The sequence below is a fragment of the Myxine glutinosa genome, chromosome 4 (genome assembly GCF_964187855.1).
Source record: "Myxine glutinosa chromosome 4, kmMyxGlut1.1, whole genome shotgun sequence".
NCBI classification, from domain to species: Eukaryota; Metazoa; Chordata; class Myxini; order Myxiniformes; family Myxinidae; genus Myxine; species Myxine glutinosa.
In genome coordinates, this window is record NC_136264.1 from 194,812,812 (window position 1) to 194,840,311 (window position 27,500).

Below are 27,500 nucleotides of genomic sequence, written 5' to 3' on the forward strand. Positions count from 1 at the left end.
ATGGACGAGTGGAAGGAGGGATGGATGCGTGGAAGGAGGGATGGATGAGTGGAAGAAGGGATGGATGAGTGGAAGAAGGGATGGATGGATCTCTTGAAAGAATAATTTTGTTGCTTGTTGAATCTAATGCAAGAATCACCTGAATCAACCTATGATGGGGAGCAATGCGCTGAATCCCCTCCAACATTTGCCCGTGACGGTTTGATTCTATGCAAGTGCATCGTTTCAATTGGTTGTTGGAGATATGGGCGGGGTTTCACAGACCAATCGGCTGTTTATACGCCCACAACTATACGGATATTTATCTCCTTTCGTAAATTGCTATTTAAACGGGTAATTCACTGTGCGCATACAAAGATGTTTTGGTCAGCGTTTAAGGGTTAGCAAGATGCTTGGGTAATGTCGGAGTTTACGGGCGTAAACTGGATAGGTGGCTGCCTTCAAACCAACTGCCTTGACGAATGCTTTGTCGTGTAGGAGCTATGCTCCAACGTAAATCGAAAGAATGGACGCGACAAAAAACTGGAATTCGTCCGAGTTTCTTTATTGTGTCAAATCAACTCGGGTACTCTGAAAAGCCCGTTTATCGGGCAGCAATATATATACACATTATCCCGGAGCGTTTGCCCGGGAAAGGCGAGAGGGGGCGTGCCCGGGCGTCCTGGACGAGGCCTGGCAAGTCGAGAGCGGGCATGCCCGGGCGTGCGGACGAGGCCTGGCAAGTCGAGAGCGGGCATGCTCGGGCCTCCCGGACGAGGCCTGGCAAGTCGAGAGCGGGCATGCCCGGGCATCCTGGGCGAGCCCGGCATGGTGATCGCTCCGCGTCCTCGGTAGGTGCAAGGCGATTGTGTATACCCAGCGGTAGCCGCTACACACGTCCCCCCAGAATCGACTTGCACCGGCAGGGTCAATTTAAGGGGGGTCCTGATGACCCGGCCGAAGCGACCCCTGGCGGGTCGTGGGGGGGAGGGGGGGTCCGGTGTGGTGGTGGGCGGTCGAGTGGGGGGCACCGTGGACGGGGGGCGGCCTCGCCGCGGCGGAAGGGCCAACCGTGGCGGTTGGTCGATGTCCACGTGCGCCGGCTTGAGGTGGTCCACCGCAATCCGGTCCGACCTGCCGACGATGTCGATGACGAACGACTTGTCGTCCCGTCGCAGGACCCGGAAGGGCCCGTCGTACGGCGGCCGGAGTTTGTGCGTCATGACGCACAAAAACGTACTCCGCTGTGCGAAGCGCTGGGGGGACGTAGGACTGGGGGTCACCGTGGTGGGACGTTGGCACGGGGGCAAAACGTCGGGCGGTCTCCTGGAGGTCCGAGCGCTGGTGAGCTGCGGACCAGGGACTGGTAGCGTCGGGCACGAATTCGCCCGGGACGCGTAGCGCCTGGCCGTAGACAAGCTCGGCGGTGGACACCCAGAGGTCCTCCTTGGGGGCCGTGCGGAGGCCCAAAAGGACCCACGGCAGCCGGTCGGCCCAACCGCCGTCCTGAAGGCCGGCCATGAGCGCGGCCTTCATGGAGCGGTGGAATCGCTCGCACAACCCGTTGGCTTGGGGGTGGTAGGCCGTAGTATGGTGGAGCTTGACCCCCAGGTTGCGGGCGACAGCGCCCCACAGCTCGGAGGTGAACTGCGGTCCGCGGTCCGACGAGATGTCCGCCGGTGCGCCGAAGCGGGCGACCCAGGTGGCGATGAAAGCCTGCGCCACGTCGGCGGTGGTGGTGGAGACGAGGGGAACGGCCTCCGGCCACCTGGTGGTCCTGTCCACCATGGTGAGCAGGTGTGTGAAACCCCGTGATGGGGGGAGGGGGCCCACCAGGTCCACGTTGACGTGGTCGAAACGTCGTTCGGGCACGGTGAAAGGTGCCAGCGGGGCCTGGGTGTGTCGGTGGACCTTGGCCTGTTGGCAGGCTGTGCAGGTGCTGGTCCAATCGCGGACGTCCCGTCGAAGGCCGTGCCAGACGAATCGTGCTGACACCAGCTTCTGGGAAGCTTTCCGGCCTGGGTGGGAAAGGCCGTGGAGGGAGGCGAAGATGCGGCGTTGCCAGGTAACGGGCACGATGGGGCGAGGCTGGCCTTGGGAGACGTCGCAGAGCAGGACAGTGTCCGCGAAGGGGATGTCGGCCAGGCGGAGGCCCGTGTCCGCCGCCCGGAGGGCTTGCACCGTGGTGTCGGTGGTTTGGTCCGCCGCCATAAGCGCGAAGTCCACGCCGAGGTGGACCGCGTTCGCGCTGGCCCGAGAAAGACAGTCGGCCACGGCGTTGTCTTTGCCGGCGACGTGCCGGATGTCCGTGGTAAACTCCGACACGGCGGAGAGGTGGCGCTGTTGGCGGGCCGACCACGGCTCCGTGACCTTGGCCATTGCGTAAACCAACGGCTTGTGGTCGACGAACGCCGTGAAGGGTCGGCCCTCCAGGAGGTGGCGGAAATGGCGAACGGCCAGGTGTAGACCGAGGAGCTCACGGTCAAACGTGCTATATTTGAGCTCGTTCGGCCGGAGTTGCTGGCTGAAAAAAGCGAGTGGCTGCCAAACCCCGTTCACCCATTGCTCATGTACGGCGCCCACCGCGTAGTCGGAGGCATCCGTGGTGAGGGCGATGGGAGCGTTGAGCACCGGGTGAGCAAGCAGTGTTGCGTCGGCGAGGGCCCGCTTTGAGCTTTTAAAGGCCGCGTCCATTGCTGCGGACCAGACGACGTCGTGCTTGGCTGGCTTGCCCCGGAGGGCTTCGTAGAGGGGCCGCATGAGTTGAGCAGCGCGGGGCACGAAGCGGTGATAGAAATTCACCATTCCCAGGAATTCCTGCAGGGCCTTTATGGAGCGGGGACGCGGAAACGTGGTGATGGCCTCGACCTTGGTTGGCAGCGGCACGGCCCTGTTCTTGGTGATGTGGTGGCCCAAAAAATCAACGGCCGTCGTGCCGAAGTGGCATTTGGCCGGGTTGACGATGAGGCCATGCTCGCTGAGGCGCCCGAACAATGTTCGGAGGTGGAGGAGGTGCTCGGCCCGGGACGTGCTGGCGACGAGGATGTCGTCCAGGTAAACGAAGAGGAACGGCAGGTTGCGCAGCACGCCGTCCATCAAGCGCTGGAACGCCTGAGCCCCGTTACTGAGGCCAAACGGCATTCGCAGGAATTCGAATAAGCCGAACGGCGTGATGACGGCCGTTTTTGGAATGTCGGCCGCCCTGACAGGTACCTGGTGATATCCCCGTATTAAATCGATCTTTGAAAAAATGACCCGTCCTGCCAAACGGGCGGAGAAGTCTTGGATGTGCGGGATCGGATACCTGTCGGGGGTGGTAGCATCGTTAAGGCGGCGGTAGTCGCCACATGGGCGCCAGCCACCCCCTGGTTTTGGGACGATGTGTAGTGGCGAAGCCCACGCGCTATCGGAGCGCCGCACGATGCCGAGGTGTTCCAAAGCGTCGAACTCGGCTTTGGCCATGGCGAGCTTGGCTGGGTCGAGGCGGCGGGCTCTGGCGTAGACCGGTGGGCCCGTGGTTGATATGTGGTGCTCAATCCCATGTCGTACTGCGATGGCCGAAAACGTCGGCCGCGTGAGGGCCGGGAACTCCGTGAGCAGGCGAGCAAACTCGTTCGCCGCCGGGAGGGCGCATGCCAGCTCGGTCGGAGCGGAGCTGCTCAATGTGCATGTCAGGGAGCTGAAGGTCTCGGCGTTGATGAGGCGACGCCATTGGACGTCCACCAGCAGTCCGTGTGCGCAGAGGAAGTCGGCGCCTAGCAGAGCCATGGGCACGCTTGCGGTTACAAAAGTCCAATTACAGCGTTGGCCGCCGAAGCAGAGGGTGACGTTGCGCGGGCCGAAGGTGCGGATGACCGATCCGTTGGCCGCAACCAAGGAGGGGCCGCAAACCGCCGACTGCCTGTCCTGATCGGAGGCGGGTATGACGCTCAGTTGGGCGCCGGTGTCACACAGGAAGCGCCGTCCGGACGCTTTGTCCGTGATGAAAAGTAAGTTGCCCGTGTGGCCGGCGCTCATGGCTGGTAATGAACGCCGGCCTGGCCGTTTCCCGGCTTGCCGAAGGTGCACGGGGGTCGGCATGTCCGGGCCTTCTGTCCGAACCTGGCATGATAATAACACCACGCCTGGTCAGGTGGGTGCTCCGGTCGTCGTGCTGGAGGTGGTCGGCGCGGCGTAGCGGCCGCCAATTGCGTCGGCAGTTCGGTCGTCGACCGTGCCGGGTGCTCGGGCGCCATGGGCGTTGCTTCGGACGGCGGTGGGCTCCAGGTCGCTGCTCCAATGCGTTGGCCTGCCGCGGAGATCTTGTCGGCTTCCCTGGCGAGGGCGCGGGGATCCGTGATCGTCGTGCTTGCCAGGGCGAGGCGTACCGGGCTAGGCAGCTGACGGAGGAACAGCTCCCGGAACAGGAATGCCGGAGAGTGCTCGCCGAGCAGCGAAAGCATGTAGTCCATTTGCTCGGACGGGCGCGTGTCGCCGAGCTCGGGCAGGTCGAGCAGGCGCCGTGCGCATTCCGCTGATGAGAGGGCGAAAGCGTCGAGGAGCTTTTTAATCATGTTGTATTTGTCAGCGGCTGGCGGGCGCTCGAGGAGGCTCAGGGCGCGGGCCGCGGTGGCTGAGCCGAGTGCTGCTACCACATGGTGGAAGCGGGTGTCGTCGGCCGTGATGCCTCGCAGGGCGAACAGGGAGTCCGCCTGGGCAAACCAAACCGCCGCGTGAGCCTCCCAGAAGGTAGGCAGTTTGAGGGCAACTGCCGTGTCCATGTCGGGTCACCAATGTAGGAGCTATGCTCCAACATAAATCGAAAGAATGGACGCGACAAAAAGCTGGAATTCGTCCGAGTTTCTTTATTGTGTCAAATCAACTCGGGTACTCTGAAAAGCCCGTTTATCGGGCAGCAATATATATACACATTATCCCGGAGCGTTTGCCCGGGAAAGGCGAGAGGGGGCGTGCCCGGGCGTCCTGGACGAGGCCTGGCAAGTCGAGAGCAGGCATGCCCGGGCGTCCCGGACGAGGCCTGGCAAGTCGAGAGCGGGCATGCCCGGGCGTCCTGGGCGAGCCCGGCATGGTGTTCGCTCCGCGTCCTCGGTAGGTGCAAGGCGATTGTGTATACCCAGCGGTAGCCGCTACAGTCGAGTCTTACAGGTAGAGCAGTACCATGTCTTCCCGTCTGATACATCACCACGAGTAATAAAACCACAATGGACATTACATTTACATCGAGGGCAAATACAATAACTCTTGATGAGTCTGCGACGTGCACACCACTTAATAATGTCAGGTATTAGAGCCAAAGAAGTGATATTATGATCCTCCGCGACCATAGCGTTATCATCTAAAATTTCATCTTGTGGCACAATAAAACGAGGAGCTGGGGGACGACCGCCTGCCATAACTGAGTGCTCAAACTGAACGGATCAATATTTTAAAAAAAATTAATATCAATGGAGGATCATGTATGGAGGATATGGAGGATCATAATATCACTTCTTTGGCTCTAATACCTGACGTTATTAAGTGGTGTGCACGTTGCAGACTCATCAAGAATTATTGTATTTGCCCTCGATGTAATGTCCATTGTGGTTTTATCACTTGTGGTGATATATCAGACGGGAAGACATGGTACTGCTCTACCTGTAAGACTCGACAAAGCATTTGTAAGGCAGTTGGTTTGAAGGCAGCCACCTATCCAGTTTACGCCCGTAAACTCCGACATTACCGATGCTTGCTTAACGCCTTTTCGTTAATTTGGCCCTGTGTTTTTAACAGAAACGTTCCTCTCGCACGATGTTTCCGATTCCTCTGTGTTTCCCGGGGTATTGTCTTTTTCCCTTTCAACCAGTTCCTTCCCTGTCCTGCTGGTGGTATTGCTGTCTTCGTCAATAATTCCATTCCTCACTGTTCAATGTCCATGCTGGCCTCTTCGAGCTCTCTGGAATACCTACAGTTGTGTACACCTCTCTACAACCACTTCATCTTTGTCTGCAAACTGTACCGTCCACCTAACAATGATGACTCCATATATACCTCAATTTATGCAAACCTGGATCAACTCACAACCATTCATCCCAACTCTCTGTTCCTTATGTGTGGTGCCTTCAACTGCCACCATGCCAGCTGGCTGGGTGTCAGCTCTGCAATATCCAACGGTGGCATTGCAGCAAAAGCCTTCTGTGAATCCGTGGGTCTGACCTTGTCCGTAAATTTTCTAAGCCGGCTCCATGACCTGTTAATAAGGAAATTTTCATCCAACCTCTCCCGTTCCTACTCCACCTCTCCCCTCTGAGCTCCTCTGATCATCTTCTTGCCAAAGCGTATGATTCTCTGGCTATTGCAACCTCAAATCAGCAGATTCTGGTTCTTCATACAGGCCAGCGGGCAGGGACAGGGGCGATGAGAGCAAGCATGAGCCCCGAGGCAAACGACCTCGCAGACCCCCGCTACCCCATCACCCCACAATTTCTCTTTTTTGTGTAACTTTTAAAGATTACTTTCTTTATGAAGACCCAAAATCAGAACAACAAGCTCATAAACAAAGCAAAACCACAGCAGCAGCCTTTATAGATCATGTATGTGTCCAAAAGTAAATAAATTAAGTACTATATTAACAAATCTATTACACAAGTTGAAGTTCGTATCTGTCCGTGCATTGGTTGCCGCTTTCGGTGCTGCTTTTGCTTTTCTAGCCTGAGAGTCACATAAAATGTCAACCCAGTGTTTTACAGACTGGGTTATTCATCAATGTGTGTGATGTCCCGTTAAACAGGGCGTCCCATCACATCCATCAACTAATGTCTGTGAATCACCAACATCAGTTTGTGGACGTTAAATGTCCCACGGTGTTCTTCGCTAAGAGTCGGCAAGCTATTGCTGACACGGGCACCCTGGGCAAATTCCAAATTCCTGCCCTAACCTTAGTCAAACATAAAGCTTGACCAGCCGACTTGTGAAATTCTGAAGCCAAACTACCCCTCCCTTCCGCCAACCCCACAAGAACATGGGACTTCAAACAAAATATAACGTAATCTTTCACCGGCCATGACTCTTCAATCATGTAACAATGAGGAAGTGATAACAAGCTGACGAGGGGTTTTCATGTACTGACTTTAAAAAAATTGTGGGAGAAGCTCGACGGGCTCCTCAGTGGCCCCGGGACCCGGACCTATCCTGCACCCCCCTCTCATCGGCCCTGGGCAGGGACTGCCATGTTCCCTCTCAACAAATGAGTGGGCTGCCATCTCTACATCATATGGATATTGACTCGACATGGGTACACTTTCACAAAAACATTCTCTCTCATGCACCAGTTTATAACATCCTATCTGCGGATATCCTATCCATTTTGATTTTGCTTGTATTTCTTCAAATAACCCTCATCCTCGTTAACCATCCAAAATTAAATTTTTATCTTGGGGCCCGTCTGTGGATGACAGCCTGGGCCCCGTCTGTGGATGACAGCCTGGGCCCCGTCTGTGGATGACAGCCTGGGCCCCGTCTGTGGATGTCAGCCTGGGCCCCGTCTGTGGATGTCAGCCTGGGCCCCGTCTGTGGATGTCAGCCTGGGCCCCGTCTGTGGATGTCAGCCTGGGCCCCGTCTGTGGATGTCAGCCTGGGCCCCGTCTGTGGATGTCAGCCTGGGCCCCGTCTGTGGATGTCAGCCTGGGCCCCGTCTGTGGATGTCAGCCTGGGCCCCGTCTGTGGATGTCAGCCTGGGCCCCGTCTGTGGATGTCAGCCTGGGCCCCGTCTGTGGATGGCAGTGTTCTAGGCCCCGTCTGTGGATGGCAGTGTTCTGGGCCCCGTCTGTGGATGTCAGCCTGGGCCCCGTCTGTGGACGGCAGTGTTATGGGCCCAGTACTTTTAATGGTCTTCATCAATGATCTCTCCGACTCTCTTGAAAATCCTCTCTATCTCTTTGCTAATGACTCCACTCTCTGCCGCTCCATTCCTCATCCCTCAGATCGGCAGTCTGCAGCCTCCTCACTCTCTGCAGACCTGGACAAAATCACAGACTGGTCAAACAAGTGGAACATGTCTTTCAATCCTGACAAATCTCTCACTCTGACTATGTCTCTCCGAAAAGACCGTCTGGACAACCCTCCCATCTACTTTCTCAACAACCCTCTCCAAGAAGTTCTGCCACTCAAGCTCTTGGGTCTCACAATCTGCCATGATCTTTCCTGGGAAAAACACATTTCCAAGCTGGCCTCCAAAGCCAGTCGCCGACTGGGCATCCTCCGTCGTGCGAAGTCCTTCCTTAGCACACCTGAGCTCCTCACCACATACAAGGCTTTCATCCGCAGCTCAATGGAATACTGCTCTCCCCTCTGGGCTGGTGCTCCTGCCTCACACCTAGCTCGTCTTCACACTGTTGAAACCAAAGCTTTCAGAATGATTGGAATCTCCCACGATGAAGCTAACTCTGAGGGCCTTTCACTCACTCACCACAGGCTGGTTGGTGGTCTTTCTGTCTTCTACCGACTCCTTTCTGGACCAGCCCCCTCCCCCTATCCCCAGCCCTGTCTGTGCTCTGTCCCCCAAATACTCCTACAGGTCGCACAAGATCTGCCTGCAACCCTCTTCTGGTGAAACTGCCAAAATCAAGACTCTCTGCTCACCTTCGCTCTTTCATTCCTCTTTTCTCCTGCCTCTGGAACAAACTCCCACACTCTCTTCAATCAAACGCATCCCCCCAAGTCTTTAAAACACCTGTTCACCACCATCTCTTATCTTCCCCCATCCAAAACCTTGATATTTTCTACCGCTGTTAATTCACCCCAGATCCACTTTTTTGAAATACCGACTTCTTTCCTGGAAGTCCTAGCTGTGTCCATGTGTTTTTTTACCTCTCCCACCCCACAACCCCCTTCCCGTGCCTCCTCCCCCCAAGCACTCTCCCTCCCACAGATCTCCCGATGTCCCTGCTCTCAAATGTTGTACTTGTGTGCTTCCCACTCTCTCCCCATCTTATCTCCCGCTCCCTTTATTTTGTCTTATGTGCCTGTTTGTTTTTTTGTCATTAATGTTAGCTCTTACACGAACCTCGATCTTGTATACAAAAAAAAAAAAAATTACAATAAAGGATCGACAGCAGGCTGTGCTCACAGACTACAATGCAGAAAGAGTGAAGACCTGTGGGGCATGGCATAATGGACGCATACCTTCTCCAAGCTTCCCAGCCTGTTCTGCAGCACCTCCAGGGATAATCTTGGAGATGTACGTTCCCAGTTCCCCTTCTTTTTCAGTTCCTGGTGCAGCCCCACCGACGCCTTTTCCAACACTGTTCCCTGTTGTGAACATGTTGGCCTTTTTTAAAGGTGATAAAATGGTCTCCCACGAATGTTTAAAAAAGTTTAACCTGTGTCTGCTTCATCATGTTCACAATGCAAGAAGGATAGACAGCTAAGATTCATGCCTGCAAGTTCAGACATATCATTGGTACTGGCAGACAAAGAAAAAGCAAAATCAGTGATGAAATGAAGGGTTGGGGTTGAGAGGCGAGTACTTTTTCAAGTGCTTTTGTAACTGGAAAAAGAGCAACATTAGTAGGAAAACAAACCTGTGAAGGCTTGTATCTTTGGTTCTACTCTCGGCGACCTTGCCCGTAGCTGGCCAAGTTCAGAATCTGTTCCTGAGCTTGGAGCTAGGTCTGCTGATGTAGGCCTGCTCTTCTGAGGCTCCTGTGATGCAGGCTTTGGTTGTGATGGGCCTAAAAGACTGGATTTGAGTAACGGTAGTTCCATCGTAGGTGCTGATCGAGGAGGAAATGCATCTCGCATTGCTGGTTTGACTTGTGGCATCTCTCTGAGTGCAGGTCTTGACTGGCGAGAATCCTGATTGTATCCCCCTGGATGAGATTGGTGGGAATTCTGGGTGTATCCTGCTGTATGAGCCTGGCGGGAATCCTGAGTGTATGCTGCTGTGTGAGTCTGCTGGGTATCCTGTGTGTGGCCTGCTGATTGAGCCTGGCGAGAATCCTGGTTGTATCCACCTGGATGAGATTGGTGGGAATCCTGGGTGTATCCTGTTGTGTGAGCCTGGCGAGACTCATTGGTGTATCCCGCTGTGTGAGCCTGGCGAGTAGTATCTTTGGTGTGGCCTGTTGCATGAGTCTGCCGTGAATCCTGGGGGTATCCCGATGTGTAACCCTGGCGAGAATCCTGGGCGTATCCCGCCGTGTGAGCCTGCCGTGAATCCTGGGGGTATCCCGTTGTGTAACCCTGGCGAGAATCCTGGGCATATCCTGCCGTATGAGTCTGGCGTGAATCCTGAGGATATCCCGCCATATGAGCCTGCCGTGTATCCTGGGTGTATCCCACTGTGTGAGCCTGCCGCGACTCCTGGGTGTATCCAGCTGTGTGAGCCTGCCGCGACTCCTGGGTGTATCCAGCTGTGTGAGCCTGCCGCGACTCCTGCGTGTATCCAGCTGTGTGAGCCTGCCGCGACTCCTGGGTGTATCCAGCTGTGTGAGCCTGCCGCGACTCCTGGGTGTATCCAGCTGTGTGAGCCTGCCGCGACTCCTGGGTGTATCCAGCTGTGTGAGCCTGCCGCGACTCCTGGGTGTATCCAGCTGTGTGAGCCTGGCGCGACTCCTGGGTGTATCCAGCTGTGTGAGCCTGGCGCGATTCCTGGGGGTATCCCAGTGTGTGAGCCTGGCGTGATTCCTGGGGGTATCCTGGTGCGTGAGCCTGGAATGAGAGTCACACAGCTGAATAAGACAATATAATTTCTAAGATAACAGCTAAAGTCAGACATTTGCTGTATGAATTACTATACTATTCAGCACAAGAGCCTGGTCAACGCAGCCTTAATCAACGCAGCTCCAGACAATACATACAACTTCCTGCACCGTACTTCCTCCATGTTTACGCACTCCTTTATACCCTCAGATGACAAGGATTCATCAGCAGCAGGAAGCAGCATGTGATGTGATCACAACAAGTTGCTGTCAAAATGTTATGCTTTTTCAGTGCTCATCATTGTGATCTTAATCTACACATGATATTTTTCCTGATCTTGTGATGTCAATCTCTATTTTCATGTGATCTCAATGTTCTGGTGAAAAATAATATTCTGACTACACTGTGCTTGAATGCATTCAAGACGTCCACTGCAAAAAACGTTTTCTCTACATCCATCGGGCAACTTCCAATTTTCGTTCATAATAATCATCTTTCTTGAAACAGGAAATTCTCAGATATTTCCTCCTCACAAACTTTTTCAGCATGTTTATGAGGGGTTGACATTATCGATTTGGTCGTTTGAACAATTCAGCTCGAGTTGTACAACTATTTTTAAGTGTCTGAAAAGGATCGGACCCTCAGCAATTCAGGACAACCTCCCACAATAAGGGAAGGGAATAAGTAAGTCAACCACAACAAGTGGATTAGCATCACATGTGGACCAGACCAGGTGTGGCGAGCAAACTATTTCACTTCTGATCCGTCAGAAGAGATGTTAAGCTGGGGACTCATCTGTTCGCATTGATTGCTGGTGGACGTACATTGCCTTCAGAAAGTATTCACACCCTTTGACATTTACATATTTTGTTGTTACAACTTGAAGTTAAAACGGATTAAATTGAGATCTTTTTTGTCACTGACCTACACATAATAACCCACAATGTCAAAGTGGAATTAATTTTTTTAGACATTTTTACAAAATAATTTTAAATGAAATACAGAAATATTTAATTTACATGAGTATTTAACCCTCAGTCAATACTTAGTAGAAGTGCGCAGAGGTTACAGCTTCGAGTCTTCTTGGGTATGTCTGTATAAACTTTGCACATCTGGATTGGGGGAGTTTCTCCCATTCTTCCTTGCAGATTTGCTCAAGTTCCGTGAAATTGGATGGGGAGCGTCAGTGAACAGCAAATCAAGTCTTTCCACAGATTCTCATTGGGATTCAAGTCTGGGCTTTGGCTATATGCTTGGGGTCATTGTCCTGTTGGAACATAAATCTTCATCGCAGTCTAAATTCCACTCTGAAGCAGGTTCTCCTCAAGGATTTGCCTGCATTTGACTCGATTCATTGTTCCCTCTATCCTTACAAGTCTCCCAGTCCCTGCCACTGAAAAGCATCCCCATAACATGCTGCTGCCACCACCATGTTTCACGGTAGAGAGGGTGTTAAATGGGTGATGAGCTGTGCTCGGTTTGCGCCAGACAACACGCTTTGCATTCAAGCCAAAGGGTTTAACTTTCATTTCCTCAGACCCAGAATATTTTGCCTCATGCTCTCAGAGTCTTTCACGTGTCTTTTTGCTATCTCCAGGTGTGCTGTCATGTGTCTTTTTTCAGGACTGGCTTCCATCTGGTCACTCTCCCATAAAGTCTAGATTTGTGAAGTGCTGCAGAGACTGTTGTCCTTCCAGCAGGTTCTCCCATCTCAGCCAAGGAACTCTGTAGTTCTGTCAGAGTGGTCATTGGGTTCTTGGTCACCTCCCTGGCCAAAGTCCTTCTTGCCTGGTTGCTCAATTTGGTCGGACGGCCATCTCTAGAAACAATCTGGATAGTCACATTATTATTTGCGTTTCCTCATGATGGAGCTCACTCACTGTGCTCTTTCAACACTCTAGAAATTGTTTTATACCCTTCCCCAGATCTATGCATCCTTACAATTCTATCACCGAGTTCTACAGAGAGTTCCTTGGACTTCATGGTGGAGTTTCTGCTCTGACATGCACTGTCCACTGTGGGACCTCATCTGGAAAGGTGTGTTTCTTTCTAAATCATGTCCAGTCAATTGAATTTGCCACAGGTGGACTCCAATGAAGTTGTAGACATCTCAAGGATGATCAAAGGAAATTGGATGCACCTGAGCTCAATTTGGAGTATCATAGCAAAGGAGCTGGATACTTATTACCTCAAGACATTTCAGCTTTTCATTTTTAATTGATTTATTTTTAAAAAATCGAAAACAAAAATCCACTTTGACATTATGGGGTATGATGTGTAGATCATTGACAAAAATCTCAATTTAATCCATCTTAAATTCAGGCTGTGACAAAATGTGAAAAAGTCAAGGGGTGTGAATACTTTCTGAAGGCACTGTAAAATATCCTATGGTGTCTTTTTCGACGAACAGTTGGCGAGTTGTTGCAGTTGTTGCAGGCACCCTGAACTGAACAAATTACAAATTCCTGCCCTGACCTGAAGGTGGCACCACGTCAGCAGTACAACCACACTTCCCAGCATATCACAGCTGGAAGCTGCACTCCCAGCTAGAAGCTGCACCAGAAAGGGTAGATTACAGTACTGGATAAACAATTTCAATAAAAAGGTTGGAGATCCATGTGATCATATTATAAACATAGAAAATAGTGGCAATCCCCCGAAATATCTGGAGCTTTTAAATGATAAACCATATTATCAAGATTGTACGATGCCGTACATCGCATTACTCTGAACAGTCCCAACGTTTCGGGATCACTGAACGAATTATTTTGCCACAACCTCTCACATTATTCAGAATCACTTCTCATAGCTGTCAAATAATTAAATTAATTTTCTCATCACTGTTCAAATAATAATTAATGAAGGAATATTCCTATGTCCTATCAATGAGGAAATGTTGAAAAACCCAAGAAACAAACAACGTCTGAGGTTAAACGTACCTTTATGTCACCATTGCTGTTTCTTGATTGCCTGTGCTGTCTTGCCTTTTCTGCTCTATCGATGGCCGTGCCTCGTTGAGAGTGCCAGCCATCTCGACGGGAATGTCGGGGCTTTTCAAACCAGTCTGTTTCCTCGTTCCGCAAATGGTGTGCTTTGTGTACAAAGGAAGATGTAGAGGTAAATTGTATATCAAGGACTTCTACCTAATCCTGGGTTAACAACAGAAATGCTAAACAGTGTGGTACAGCTTGGGCAAAGTGAGATGGCATGCCCCATGCAGCACACGTAATGGGGGAGGGAGGTGGTGGCATGTAATGTGTGGTGGGGGTGGGGGGAGGAGGGGACAAGCAATGTGTGGTGGCATGGTGACAATTTGGAGCAGCACGGGCAATGCGGGAGGAACGGGGGCAATACGGGGTGGCACGCGCAATGCAGAGCGGCAAGTGCAATGCTAGGCAACACGCACAATGCGTGGTGGAGTGGGGGGCACGAGCGATGTGGGGTGGCACATGCAACGCGGGGTGGTATGCATGATGCAAGGTAGTGGAGGGGTGTGGGGGGAGTAATGCGGGTGACACGGGCAAAAGCGGGGAGGCACGGCAATGCAGTGGGGGGTGGGGGGGGTGGAGGGAAGGGAGGAATAGGCAATGTGGGGTGGCATGGCAATATGGGGCGGTACACGCAATGTGGGGGCAGCACGCACAATGCACAATGCGTGTTGAGGGGCCAGGGGTTACGAGCAATGTGGGGTGATGCAAGCAATGTGTGGTGGCATGGTGACAATTTGGAGCAGCACGGGCAATGCGGGAGGAACGGGGGCAATGCTAGGCAACACGCACAATGCGTGGTGGAGTGGGGGGCACGAGCAATGTGGGGTGGCACATGCAACGCGGGGTGGTATGCATGATGCACGGTAGTGGAGGGGTGTGGGGGGAGTAATGCGGGTGACACGGGCAAAAGCGGGGAGGCACGGCAATGCAGTGGCGGGGGGGAGGGAAGGGAGGAATAGGCAATGTGGGGTGGCATGGGCAATGCACAATGCGTGTTGAGGGGTCAGGGGTTACGAGCAATGTGGGGTGATGCGAGCAATGCGAAGCTGCATGGGCAATGCAGTGTGGTGCACAAAGTAAAGATAGGGTACATAGCTTGCGGTACAAATACATTGGCACGCACCACTCAATATATAACAAAAATGACACTTTTTGCAATAGAGGCTGTGCTTCACCCACATTTCTATATCTTCGAGGAAAATTTAACTCAAACTTAATAAAACCGAGCTGTGATTTATCATTAATTACCTCATTCCCCCTCACATACCTGAACAAGAGAGCCTCAAATAAAAAACTTGAAAAACCTAGAACGGCACTCAGTAGAGTACCTCATACGTCTGCCAGGTTAAAGAGTTTATGTTTTGTATCCAACTGATAGGTCGGATCTGGATCGGGACCACAACCAAAATCTAATCGTCTTGTTCTTGTCACTTATTCAACTCATCCACCAAGTTTTGTCTAACGTCGTCCACAACGTTTTTAGCCCTATCACTCAATGGTGAAGAATCACTTATAAGAAAGTTGAAAATTCTCATATCCGGATCTGGATTTGGATCTTCACAAAAATAGAATGGATTCATCCTGGTCAAACACCCAACCTGTTCACCAAGTTTCGGCTGAATCCATCCAGAACTTTTTGAGATATCGTGCTCTATATCATTTTTTGTCCGATCTCTCAATGGTGAAGAATTACTTTAAAAATTCTCAGATCCAGATCCTGATCTGAATCTTCAACAAAATCGAACACTATCGTCCTTATCACATACCTAACCTCAAAACCAAATTTCGTCTGAATCCATCCACAACTTTTTGAGATATCCTGTTCACAAACAAACAGACAGACACATAAGAAAGACGGCGTGCAAAGCACGATACTTGCAAAATACACCTCCCCCCCCCCCCCCCCCCTCAAAAAAGGCTGCCATGGATACATCAAATTGTCCATTCCATTAAGATTAAAATTGACGATCTTAATCAAAGCGCAGGTCAATTGGATGAAGATTGATTATTTTTCAGATGAAAAGTGATGATTTTAGATGTTTGAATTGAATTGACCTTTGCACCTCAGAAATGGTTGGTTTCCCAATTCAGTGATGCACTATGCAAATGCTCTTTAATTTTCAGGCTCATCAGATGAAAATTGATGATTTTCAGATAAAATTTTATGATTTTAGAAGTTTGACTTGAATTGAACATTGACCTTTTGACCTCAAAAATAGTTGCTTTCTCAAGTCTGTGATGCACTATACAATTGCTCTTTGATTTTAAAGTTAATCGGATGAAAGTTTACGATTTTCCAGACAAAATTGATGATTTTAGAAGTTTGACCTTGAGTTGACCTTTGACCTTTTGACCTCAAAAATAGTTGGTTTCCCAATTCAGTGATGCACTATGCAATTGTTGATTAATTTTCAGGTTAATCGGATGAAAATTGACAATTTTCAGATGAAATTTGATTATTTTAGAAGTTTGACCTTGAATTGACCTTTGACCTTTTTACCTTAAAAGGTTGGTTTTCTAATCCAATGGCCCAAAACGCAAATCCTGTTCAACTTTCAAGATAACTGGATAAAAACGACGATTTTAGACATATTCGACCTCATATCCAGATCTGGATTTGGATCAATGCAGTAGTAGGGTCAATATACCAAAAAAACTCACCTAACCCCCAAAAAATTGATACAAAAGGTTTTTCAATGGATTCTGGTACCATTGGGCATGCTAAATAACATACTAAAAATCTAGTAACATCTGACTTCTGGAAAGGGGTCATTTTCAAGATGGCGTCCAAGATGGCCGCCGGGAGCTTAAAATGGCCATATCTCAATTATTATTCAACCTAGAAAGGTGGTTTTGGTGTCTAACCCTAGGTTTTAGGGCCCAAGGAATCCAATTGAATCAATAAAATTACCATCAGTTAATTATTTATTGACAAGTCCAAGATGGCATCCCAAGGTGACATCCTGATCCACTAAAATGGCTTTGTCGAATAGTAGTCAACCAAGAGAGATTTTTTCAGTGTGTATACCTAGCTTTAAGGCACCCAGGAAATCATCAAAATTACTTAAATAAGCACAAAGTAATCAGGTAATCCAGTAAGCCAGGTTTACCAGCCCATTAGGCATTTGTTGTCTTATACAGTTAGTCGCTATTCATCGTCATCCTCCGACTCCTCTGGAAGAAACTTGTTATGTGGACTGTCACATTCTTCAAGTTGGCACGGTCCACAGGCAGTAGTACATGGTAGTCCATATCGTCTACAAGAGCAGCGGAGTGTCTTGCAGGCAGTGGAGCAGTTACAATGAATGACCTTCAAGAGACTGTCTGGAGCATTACAAGTGTACATTTCTTTTGGAAATGTCAAAAAAATATGGATTTTGTTTATGCATACATGTACCAAATAATATACTTATTCCTTTTGAGATGAAAATAAATTGTTTGTCAGATTTTTCAGTCCCCCCCCCCCCAATATAAAATAGTCTGTCCCTTGCCATAACCTCTCAAGCTTTGTACAAACCTTTGTCTGTAATGATCACTGAATACTGTGGACTGGCGTCACAGGTGGCAGTGGTGTAGACACATTACACTAAACCACCGTTTAGAGGCCATTTTTCCCCGCAAAGCGGGGGTTGGCCTTTTTCGGGGACCGTGGTTGTTGTTGTTTTTTGGTTCCCTTATTACATTACACTCTTACACTCTTATCTTTACACATTACACTCTTATCTCCAATCTGAAACACACACTTGGTTCATTAGCTGGTGAGTCGGAGGATGACGATGAATAGCGACTAACTGTATAAGACAACAAATGCCTAATGCGCTGGTAAACCTGGCTTACTGGATTACCTGATTACTTTGTGCTTATTTAAGTAATTTTGATGATTTCCTGGGTGCCTTAAACCTAGGTATACACACTGAAAAAATCTCTCTAGGTTGACTACTATTCGACAGAGCCATTTTAGTGGATCAGGATGTCACCTTGGGATGCCATCTTGGACTTGTCAATAAATAATTAACTGATGGTAATTTTATTGATTCAATTGGATTCCTTGGGCCCTAAAACCTAGGGTTAGACACCAAAACCACCTTTCTAGGTTGAATAATAATTGAGATATGGCCATTTTAAGCTCCCGGCGGCCATCTTGGACGCCATCTTGAAAATGACCCCTTTCCAGAAGTCAGATGTTACTAGATTTTTAGTATGTTATTTGGCATGCCCAATGGTACCAGAATCCATTGAAAAACCTTTTGTATCAATTTTTTTGGGGTTCAACCATATATTGACCCCTCTAGTGTGGTGCACAAAATGAAATTTGATTAAACAGTTGATGTTTAAACAGCCTCAAAATGACCTTTGACATTTCACCACAAAATTAATAAGCTTCCCAGGTGTAACTACCTCGACAACTTAGCAACGTTTCATAACTATCGGTTTAGAATTGTGACCTGTAGGCGATCGATTGACAGACAGACAGCCAACCTTCAATTTTGCAAGTAACAAGACAGGGGTGAAAACATAACCTCCATCCACCTTAGGTGGCAGAGGTAAAAACCCCAAATGCAATCCCACACATTTGTACAACGCAAGCCTGAAGTGCCATCTCACACTTCACACAGGTAGTTTGATGGCCGGGTTCAGCACGCATGACAAAAATGAGAGCGACATCAAAATGATGCAACAAATTTGACATTCGGAGGAGTTTCATTGCTCATTGGCAAATCGTCGGCAATGTTCTCGAGCAAGCCAGCCAAGACATCTCAAAAGCAGCAAACAGCACTACGGATGACACAATAAAAGGATAACCTACTCGACTAAGCTGCATAATATTTTGCTGGCAGGTAGATCTGTTTCTCACAATATTTTGAGAGGCCTTAAATTAGGTGTTACATGCACACTTGTCTTGCCCCAAGCTACCGTAGCCAAGTCATTTCCATATACACAGCTTTGCCGCAGTTTGTGAAACGAGTTAACCTATGCTGTACATTTGATTTAGAGCATCGTCGTTCCATCGTGCAGTTTTACTGACACCTGGACCTTTTTGCTCGGCCTGTTAGGTTAGGATTTTTTGTCATTCATTCTCGTGTGTTGTTTGCACGCTATGCATTCAGTACTTAGCGTACAAAACTATGTCCGGTATACCTTGTCCTGTAGATAATATTGAAGGAGCTGGGGCTCCCACGTCGATCGGAAGAATGGACGCGACAAAAAGCTGGAATTCATCCGAGTTGCTTTATTCAAACCAAACACTCAGGCACTCTGAAAAGCCCGTTTATCGGGCAGCAATATATATACATATTATCCCGGAGCGTTTGCCCAGGAAAGGCGAGAGGGGGCGTGGCCCAGCGTCCTGGCTGCGGCCTGGCAAGTTGAGGGCGAGCCTGCCCGGGCGTCCCGACCGAGGCCTGGCAAGTTGAGCGCGGGCCTGCCCGGGCGTCCTGGACGAGCCCGGCATGGTGATCGCTCCGCGTCCTTGATAGGTGCAAGGCGATTGTGAAAACCCAGCGGTAGCCGCTACACACGTCCCCCCAGAATCGACTTGCACCGGCAGGGTCAATTTGAGGGGGGTCCTGATGACCCGGCCGGAGCGACCCCTGGCGGGTCGTGGGAGGGGGTCCGGTGTGGTGGTGGGCGGTCGAGTGGGGGGCACCGTGGACGGGGGGCGGCCTCGCCGCGGCGGAAGGGCCACCCGTGGTGGGTGGTCGACGTCCACGTGCGCCGGCTTGAGGCGGTCCACCGCAATCCGGTCCGACCTGCCGCCGATGTCGATGACGAACGACTTGTCGTCCCGTCGCAGCACCCGGAAGGGCCCGTCGTACGGCGGCCGGAGTGGCCACCGATGTGCGTCGTGACGCACAAAAACATACTCCGCTGTGCGAAGTGCTGGGGGGACGTAGGACTGGGGGTCACCGTGGTGGGATGTTGGCACGGGGGCAAACCGTCGGGCGGCCTCCTGGAGGTCCGAGCGCTGGTGAGCTGCGGACCAGGGACTGGTAGCGTCGGGCACGAATTCGCCCGGGACGCGTAGCGCCTGGCCATAGACAAGCTCGGCGGTGGATGCGTGGAGGTCCTCCTTGGGGGCCGTGCGGAGGTCCAAAAGGACCCACGGCAGCCGGTCGGCCCAACCGCCGTCTTGAAGGCCGGCCATGAGCGCGGCCTTCATGGAGCGGTGGAATCGCTCGCACAACCCGTTTGCTTGGGGGTGGTAGGCCGTAGTACGGTGGAGCTTGACCCCCAGGTTGCGGGCGACCGCGCCCCACAGCTCGGAGGTGAACTGTGGTCCGTGGTCTGACGAGATGTCCGCCGGTGCACCGAAGCGGGCGACCCAGGTGGCGATGAAAGCCTGCGCCACGTCGGCGGTGGTGGTGGAGACGAGGGGAACGGCCTCCGGCTACCTGGTGGTCCTGTCCACCATGGTGAGCAGGTGTGTGAACCCCCGTGACGGGGGGGAGGGGGCCCACCAGATCCACGTTGACGTGGTCGAAACGTTGTTCGGGCACGGTGAAAGGTGCCAGCGGGGCCTGGGTGTGTCGGTGGACCTTGGCCCGTTGGCAGGCCGTGCAGGTGCTGGTCCAATCGCGGACGTCCCGACGAAGGCCGTGCCAGACGAATCGCGCCGACACCAGCTTCTGGGAAGCTTTCCGGCCCGGGTGGGAAAGGCCGTGGAGGGAGGCGAAGATGCGGCGTTGCCAGGTGACGGGCACGATGGGGTGAGGCTGGCCTTGGGAGACGTCGCAGAGCAGGACAGTGTCCGCGAAGGGGATGTCGGCCAGGCGGAGGCCCGTGTCCGCCGCCCGGAGGGCTTGCACCATGGTGTCGGTGGTTTTGTCCGCCGCCATAAGCGCAAAGTCCACGCCCAGGTGGACCGCGTTCGCGCTGGCCCGGGAAAGACAGTCGGCCACGGCGTTGTTTTTGCCGGCGACGTGCCGGATGTCCGTGGTAAACTCCGACACGGCGGAGAGGTGGCGCTGTTGGCGGGCCGACCACGGCTCCGTGACCTTGGCCATGGCGTAAACCAACGGCTTGTGGTCGACGAACGCCGTGAAAGGTCGGCCCTCCAGGAGGTGGTGGAAATGGCGGACGGCCAGGTGTAGACCGAGGAGCTCCCGGTCAAACGTGCTGTATTTGAGCTCGTTCGGCCGGAGCTGCCGGCTGAAAAAAGCGAGTGGCTGCCAAACCCCGTTCACCCATTGCTCATGTACGGCGCCCACCGCGTAGTCGGAGGCATCCGTGGTGAGGGCGATGGGAGCGTTGATTACCGGGTGAGCGAGCAGTGTTGCGTCGACGAGGGCCCGCTTTGAGCTTTGGAAGGCCGCATCCATTGCTGCGGACCAGGCGATGTCGTGCTTGGCCGGCTTGCCCCGGAGGGCTTCGTAGAGGGGCCGCATGAGTTGAGCAGCGCGGGGCACGAAGCGGTGATAAAAATTCACCATTCCCAGGAATTCCTGCAGGGCCTTTATGGTGCGGGGACGCGGGAACGTGGTGATGGCCTCGACCTTGGTTGGCAGCGGCACGGCCCCGTTCTTGGTGATGTGGTGGCCCAAAAAATCAACGGCCGTCGTGCCGAAGTGGCATTTGGCCGGGTTGACGATGAGGCCGTGCTCGCTGAGGCGCCCGAACAGTGTTCGGAGGTGGAGGAGGTGCTCGGCCCGGGACGTGCTGGCGACGAGGATGTCGTCCAGGTAAACGAAAAGGAACGGCAGGTCACGCAGCACGCCGTCCATCAAGCGCTGGAACGCCTGAGCCGCGTTCTTGAGACCAAACGGCATCCGCAAGAATTCGAATAAGCCGAACGGCGTGATGACTGCCGTTTTAGGGACGTCGGCCGCCCTGACAGGTACCTGGTGATATCCCCGTATGAGATCAATTTTCGAAAAAATGACCCGTCCCGCCAGACGGGCGAAGAAGTCTTGGATATGCGGGATCGGGTACCTGTCGGGGGTGGTAGCGTCATTGAGACGGCGGTAGTCACCACACGGGCGCCATCCACCCCCCCGGCTTTGGCACGATGTGCAGTGGCGAGGCCCACACGCTATCGGAGCGCCGCACGATGCCGAGGTGCTCCAACGCGTCGAATTCGGCCTTCGCCACGGCGAGCTTGGCTGGATCGAGGCGGCGGGCCCTGGCGAAGACCGGCGGGCCCGTGGTTGGTATGTGGTGCTCGATCCCATGCCGTACTGCGACGGCCGAAAACGTCGGCCGCGTGAGGGCCGGGAACTCCGTGAGCAGGCGAGCAAACTCGTTCGCCACCGGGACGGCGCATGCCAGCTCGGTCGGCGCGGAGCTGCTCAATGTGCATACTAGGGAGCTGAAGGTTTCGGCGTTGATTAAACGACGCCGTTGGACGTCCACCAGCAGTCCGTGTGCGCAGAGGAAGTCGGCGCCTAGCAGAGCCATGGGCACGTTTGCGGTTACAAACGTCCAAGCAAAGCGTTGGCCGCCGAAGCAGAGGGTGACGTTGCGCGGGCCGAAGGTGCGGATGGTCGATCCGTTGGCCGCAACCAAGGAGGGGCCGCAAACCGCGGATTGCCTGTCCTGGTCAGAGGCGGGTATGACGCTCAGTTGGGCGCCGGTGTCGCACAGGAAGCGCCGTCCGGACGCTTTATCCGTGATGAACAGTAAGTTGCCCGTGTGGCCGGCGCTCATGGCTGGTAATGAACGCCGGCCCGGCCGTTTCCCGGCCTGCCGAAGGTGCACGGGGGTCGGCATGTCCGGGCCTTCTGTCCGAACCTGGCATGATAGTAACACCACGCTTGGTCAGGTGGAGGCCCCGGTCGTCGTGCTGGAGGTGGTCGGCTCGGTGTAGCGGCCGCCAATTGCGTCGGCAGTTCGGTCGTCGACCGTGCCGGGTGCTCGGGCGCCATGGGTGTTGCGTCGGACGGCGGTGGGTCCCATGTCGCCGCTGCGATGCGCTGACCTGCGGCGGAGATCTTGTCGGCTTCTCTGGCAAGGGCCCGGGGATCTGTGATCGTCGTGCTTTCCAGGGCGAGGCGTACCGGGTTAGGCAGCTGACGGAGGAACAGCTCCCGGAACAGGAATGCCGGAGAGTGCTCGCCGAGCAGTGAAAGCATGTAGTCCATTCGCTCGGAAGGGCGCGTGTCGCCGAGCTCGGGCAGGTCGAGCAGGCGCCGTGCGCGTTCCGCCGATGGGAGGGCGAAAGCGTCGAGGAGAAGCTTCTTAATCGCGCCGTATTTGTCAGCGGCTGGCGGGCTCTCGAGGAGGCTCAAGGCACGGGCCGCGGTGGCCGAACCGAGCGCTGCTACCACATGGTGGAAGCGGGTGTCGTCGGCCGTGATGCCTCGCAGGGCGAACAGGGAATCCGCCTGTGCGAACCAGAACCGCCGCGTGAGCCTCCCAGAAGGTAGGCAGTTTAAGGGCGACTGCCGTGTCCATGTCGGTAGGTCACCAATGAAGGAGCTGGGGCTCCCACGTCGATCGGAAGAATGGACGCGACAAAAAGCTGGAATTCATCCGAGTTGCTTTATTCAAACCAAACACTCAGGCACTCTGAAAAGCCCGTTTATCGGGCAGCAATATATATACATATTATCCCGGAGCGTTTGCCCAGGAAAGGCGAGAGGGGGCGTGGCCCAGCGTCCTGGCTGTGGCCTGGCAAGTTGAGGGCGAGCCTGCCCGGGCATGCCCGGGCATGCCCGGGCGTCCCGACCGAGGCCTGGCAAGTTGAGCGCGGGCCTGCCCGGGCGTCCTGGACGAGCCCGGCATGGTGATCGCTCCGCGTCCTTGATAGGTGCAAGGCGATTGTGAAAACCCAGCGGTAGCCGCTACAATATCATAATTCATCCTGCTAAGTTGAATGCATCCATCACAGCTCCGATGTAGACGGGATGGGAATTATGGCTTTTTAAAGACGAGTCATGCATATTTGGGCTGTCAGGATGGTTTCGACTAGAGGTGTGCACACTCACCTTTTGCACTCCTAGAGTTTGGAATCCCGACCCAGCTATAAACTGTCATGCTGGTGTTTCACCGGTAGGGTGATTCATCAGTGCGTGTGCCGTCCGACAGACGTTAAACTGGGCGTCCTGTTTACCAGCATTCGTTGGTGGATGTTAAAGATCCCATTGTGTCCATCGTGAAGAGGAGGCGAGCTATCGCCGGCAGTCCAGCACCTTCAACAGATTACAAATTCCTGCTTGGATTGACCCCCGAGATAGCAATGGCAAAGCACCCAGCATATATCCCACTCCTCCCAATCACACTCCTCCCTCAAAGTCTTTAACCACCATCCCCCATCCAAAACCTTAATCTTTTCTACCCCTGTTAATTCACCCCAGATCCACTTTTCTGAAATATCGACTTCTTTCCTGGAAGTCCGAGCAGTGTCCATGTGTTTTATACTTCTCCCACCCCTACACCCTTCACACGCCTCCTCCCCCCCCAAGCCGTCTCCCTCCCACAGATCTCCCGATGTCCCTGCTCTCAAATGTTGTGCTTGTGTGCTTTCCCCTCTCTCCCCATCTTGTCTACCGCTCCCCTTATTATATGTTTTATGTGTCCGTTTTTTTTTGTGATTAATGTCAGCTCTTTCACGAGCCTCGATCTTGTATCCAGAAATAAATTAAAAAACCCATGCCAAGAAACTGCTTCAGCAACAGCAATGCTCTGTATGCAGAACCCTACAGCAATCATCGTCATCAATGTATATTAATGACTTACTGTTCGATTTTTTTTGAGGTACTTATAAAGTATCTGGTGAATAATGAGAAAATTGATAAAGCACAAACCTCTGGCATGAAATTGTAAAATGAGGAACACACTCATCTGAAATATAATACTACTGTATCCCAGCAACCGCTTCCTCATATTTTTGTTACACCTGTTTTCACCTTGTTAACCGTCTGTCCATTTATCTGTGAGCAGGATATCTCAAAAAGTTATGGACGGATTCGGACGAAACTTGGTGGATGAGCTGAGTAGATGGCAAGAACAAGCCGATTCGATTTTGGTTCAGGTCCATAGGGAGATCGGGTCGATATCAAATGTAAAACGTTAAGCCTGGCGGAGGTATGCGCTCTACCGGAGTGTCGCTTTAGTTGTATATATATTTATATTTTTTATAGTTGGCCTATTATACACAACCATTGAGGCTTCTTCAAAATGGACTGTAAGTTGTGGCACAAGGAATGACTTCCAATGACCACTCCGGCAGATGTTGACAGAAACTGCTCATGAGTGGAAGCCGATTCAAGCGCACTCCAATTAACACTGAGTTAAATATATACACTTGGAGGCATTCACTTTACAAAGCTATCTTCAGGTACATGATGAAAGTTCGACCCGCACGACATCATGAGAGTAGTTTCATCCAACAGTGATAATTGCCCAACCATGTCCGTTTTTATAAAATATATAATTATTCGTTTGACATCGTGATGATTACGGGTGGGACAGATGACTTGACGTCTCCTCCAAGATGACGAGCACCCTGGTGGCACCTTAACAAAACAGCAATTTTAATCAGATCCCAGCACAGATAAAATACAGGCTAGCTTGCTAATTGCCAAGCTGTCCTGCTAGTCCTGATGAAGAACAAACAATGAGGAAAACTAGGAATTGGTTCGTTAAAAACCGTCAACGGTAGTCACATAACGATTCCCTCCCACTCATATTCTCTGCTCTCTATCATGGCATAATTACCTAAGTTCATACATATTCCTCAAAAATAAAAAGTTTATAAACCATGCAATGAGTAACACAATGTTGATATATGACTGACAGCAAGTGTAAAAAACATGGAACGGTGATAAAAAAAAACAATGCGTTATCTTACAAAACGTGATGTTAATTCCGAAATCCACAAAACACGACCACACTGGATGACCTATGGCCCTTACCTTCACTGTCTGACATGGCGTGCTGAGAGTCATCCATGGGGAAACCAGCATCATGCTCACAGCCCCGGGGAAGCCGGCTTGCTGCTGTCAGGGCCGGTTGCACTTCGGGCAGCGAGTGGCTGGAGGTGCTCAGCTCACGACTCTCAGAAATGGTGAGAGATGCACGGCTACCACTCAGAGGAACCCCCCGTACACCAGCGTCTGGTCCAGCACGACTGCGCGGGGTCATGTGACCTCCATGCCGTGCCCTGTAGTGAGGCACACCCGATGGAGTGCAAGGCACGTCAGCGTATGGTGATCGGGAAGGAGGCGCATGCCGTGAATATGGGTCTCCATCAGGCTCATGCTTGGAACTCCGGGTGCCGTGCCGAGCCTGCAACTTGGAAGGCGCAAGCGTGTTGGCATACGACTCGTAATTGTGTGGCCTGTCTTCGCCTCGATAAGGTTCAATATCTGTGCTTACCTTGTTTTTACCCACTGATGGGCCACCATACCTTTGCTGGTCATTAAGGTTCTTCCGCAGACCATACGTGATATCGCTTTGCATGCGCCTTGCCCGTGAAGCAATGCTGCCCCGTGCAGTTGTTACCTCAGTCCTGTGGGATGAATAGCCGTCCACATTACTGGTTTCTTCAATGGGAGAGAAAGGAGAAGACTTTTGCTCCAACACCTGCTTTTTATGTCGCCCACGCTTAGATATAACTGCTGATGAGAAGGATTTTGAAATCTGCTTCTGAGAGTTTGACCGTCCAGAGCTATGTCTGCCGTGTCTGCAGCTGTCTTCTCCATAGTCGTCATCTGGTCCTTGGTAAACATTGCTGTTTCTGTTTCGATGGTTTTTTGACTTGTGGTGAAACTCCTTTTCATAGGACTCAGGGTTTCGATCATATGAGTATGTTGGTAATGATTTTTGGTAGTTTGATTGTCCAACAGATGTGCATGTGACCCGTGTATCCTCAGGGAGTCGATGCCTTTCACCTGGCCTGTTATTAGCCCTATGAATCGTCGCAGGTACTGTTGTATTTGTAAGTTCACTTATATCATCAATCATCACATAATTTCTAGGTATGTGCTCTTGAAGATCTGTGCAAAAGGGTTCCGAAGTTGCATTCACCATGGAAGGTTCAACACGGCCTATCCTTTCATCAGTTACTCTACCTTGTTCGAATTTGTCTACCGTGCTTATGTCTCCCACTGAAGTGGTGGCTGGAACAGGATGACTGTCAACAACTTCATAATTCCCTCGACTCCTAGGCTCAAAATCCGCTAATGGTGTGGGTTTGATACGAGCCGACGTCTGCGCACAATCAGCAGCAGCGCAAATGCTCGCAGGTGATCGCGAGGCCTGGCTAGTGGTGTGTGGTGCCATGTGCTGTTGGTGCTGTATGTATGGCTGTGACATTTGCTGTGTCGATGGCTGAGCAACAGCCTGGTTCTGTGGCAAGAGGTGGCAGGACATGCTGGAATGGGTGTTTGTGGAGGGTTGCCGCAAGGGTTGCTGCGTGCAGAAAGAAAGCTGGTGGCCCGAGGGGCGGGAACTACTTGTAGTAGCATGCAGTGTAGGTTGTTGATCTGGATAAAAAGCTGATGGCTGGGTGGATAGGCCACCACCAGAATTCATGCAGTATTGCTGCTGCAAAGCAGGCCATGAAGATGCCGTGGTATCGACGGAATCTAACCTGCTCTGGTTGACCTTCACACTAGCACAATAATCAGGAGATCCCACACCCTCCTCCTGCTCCTTCGTTGTGCTGCCATTCGGTTTCTTCACGATGCCCTGCTCCATGTTTTTCAACTTTGCATCAATCTCCTTTTCCTCTTCGTCAAGTTCAGCTTGTTTCTGTCGCAGTTTCACAGACTGCTTCTCAACCTGCTCCAGTTCCTTGTCGATGGCCTTTAATAACTTCTCCCGTTGAACTGGTGTAATCTGGCCTGTTTGTTTTGACCCAGGCAAAGTCAGGCCTGACGTCACCACAACTGTTGGTGCCACTTCCGGAAGCTC

At 52.1% G+C, this 27,500-nt stretch overlaps 1 protein-coding gene across 1 annotated transcript in view; it reads right to left on the minus strand.

The window, feature by feature from the left end:
• The window catches only part of BSN (bassoon presynaptic cytomatrix protein), a 166,040-nt gene that overhangs the window by 29,980 nt on the left and 108,560 nt on the right, over nt 1-27,500 (minus strand). Inside the window, exons 8-11 of the mRNA XM_078775345.1 lie at nt 25,499-27,500; nt 13,596-13,747; nt 9,537-10,665; nt 9,139-9,264 (exon numbers count right to left, since the gene is read on the minus strand). The exon at nt 25,499-27,500 is cut by the window's right edge and continues 312 nt beyond it. Coding sequence (XP_078631471.1) covers nt 9,139-9,264; nt 9,537-10,665; nt 13,596-13,747; nt 25,499-27,500 — 3,409 coding nt within the window. The remainder of the gene's footprint in view (nt 1-9,138; nt 9,265-9,536; nt 10,666-13,595; nt 13,748-25,498) is intronic.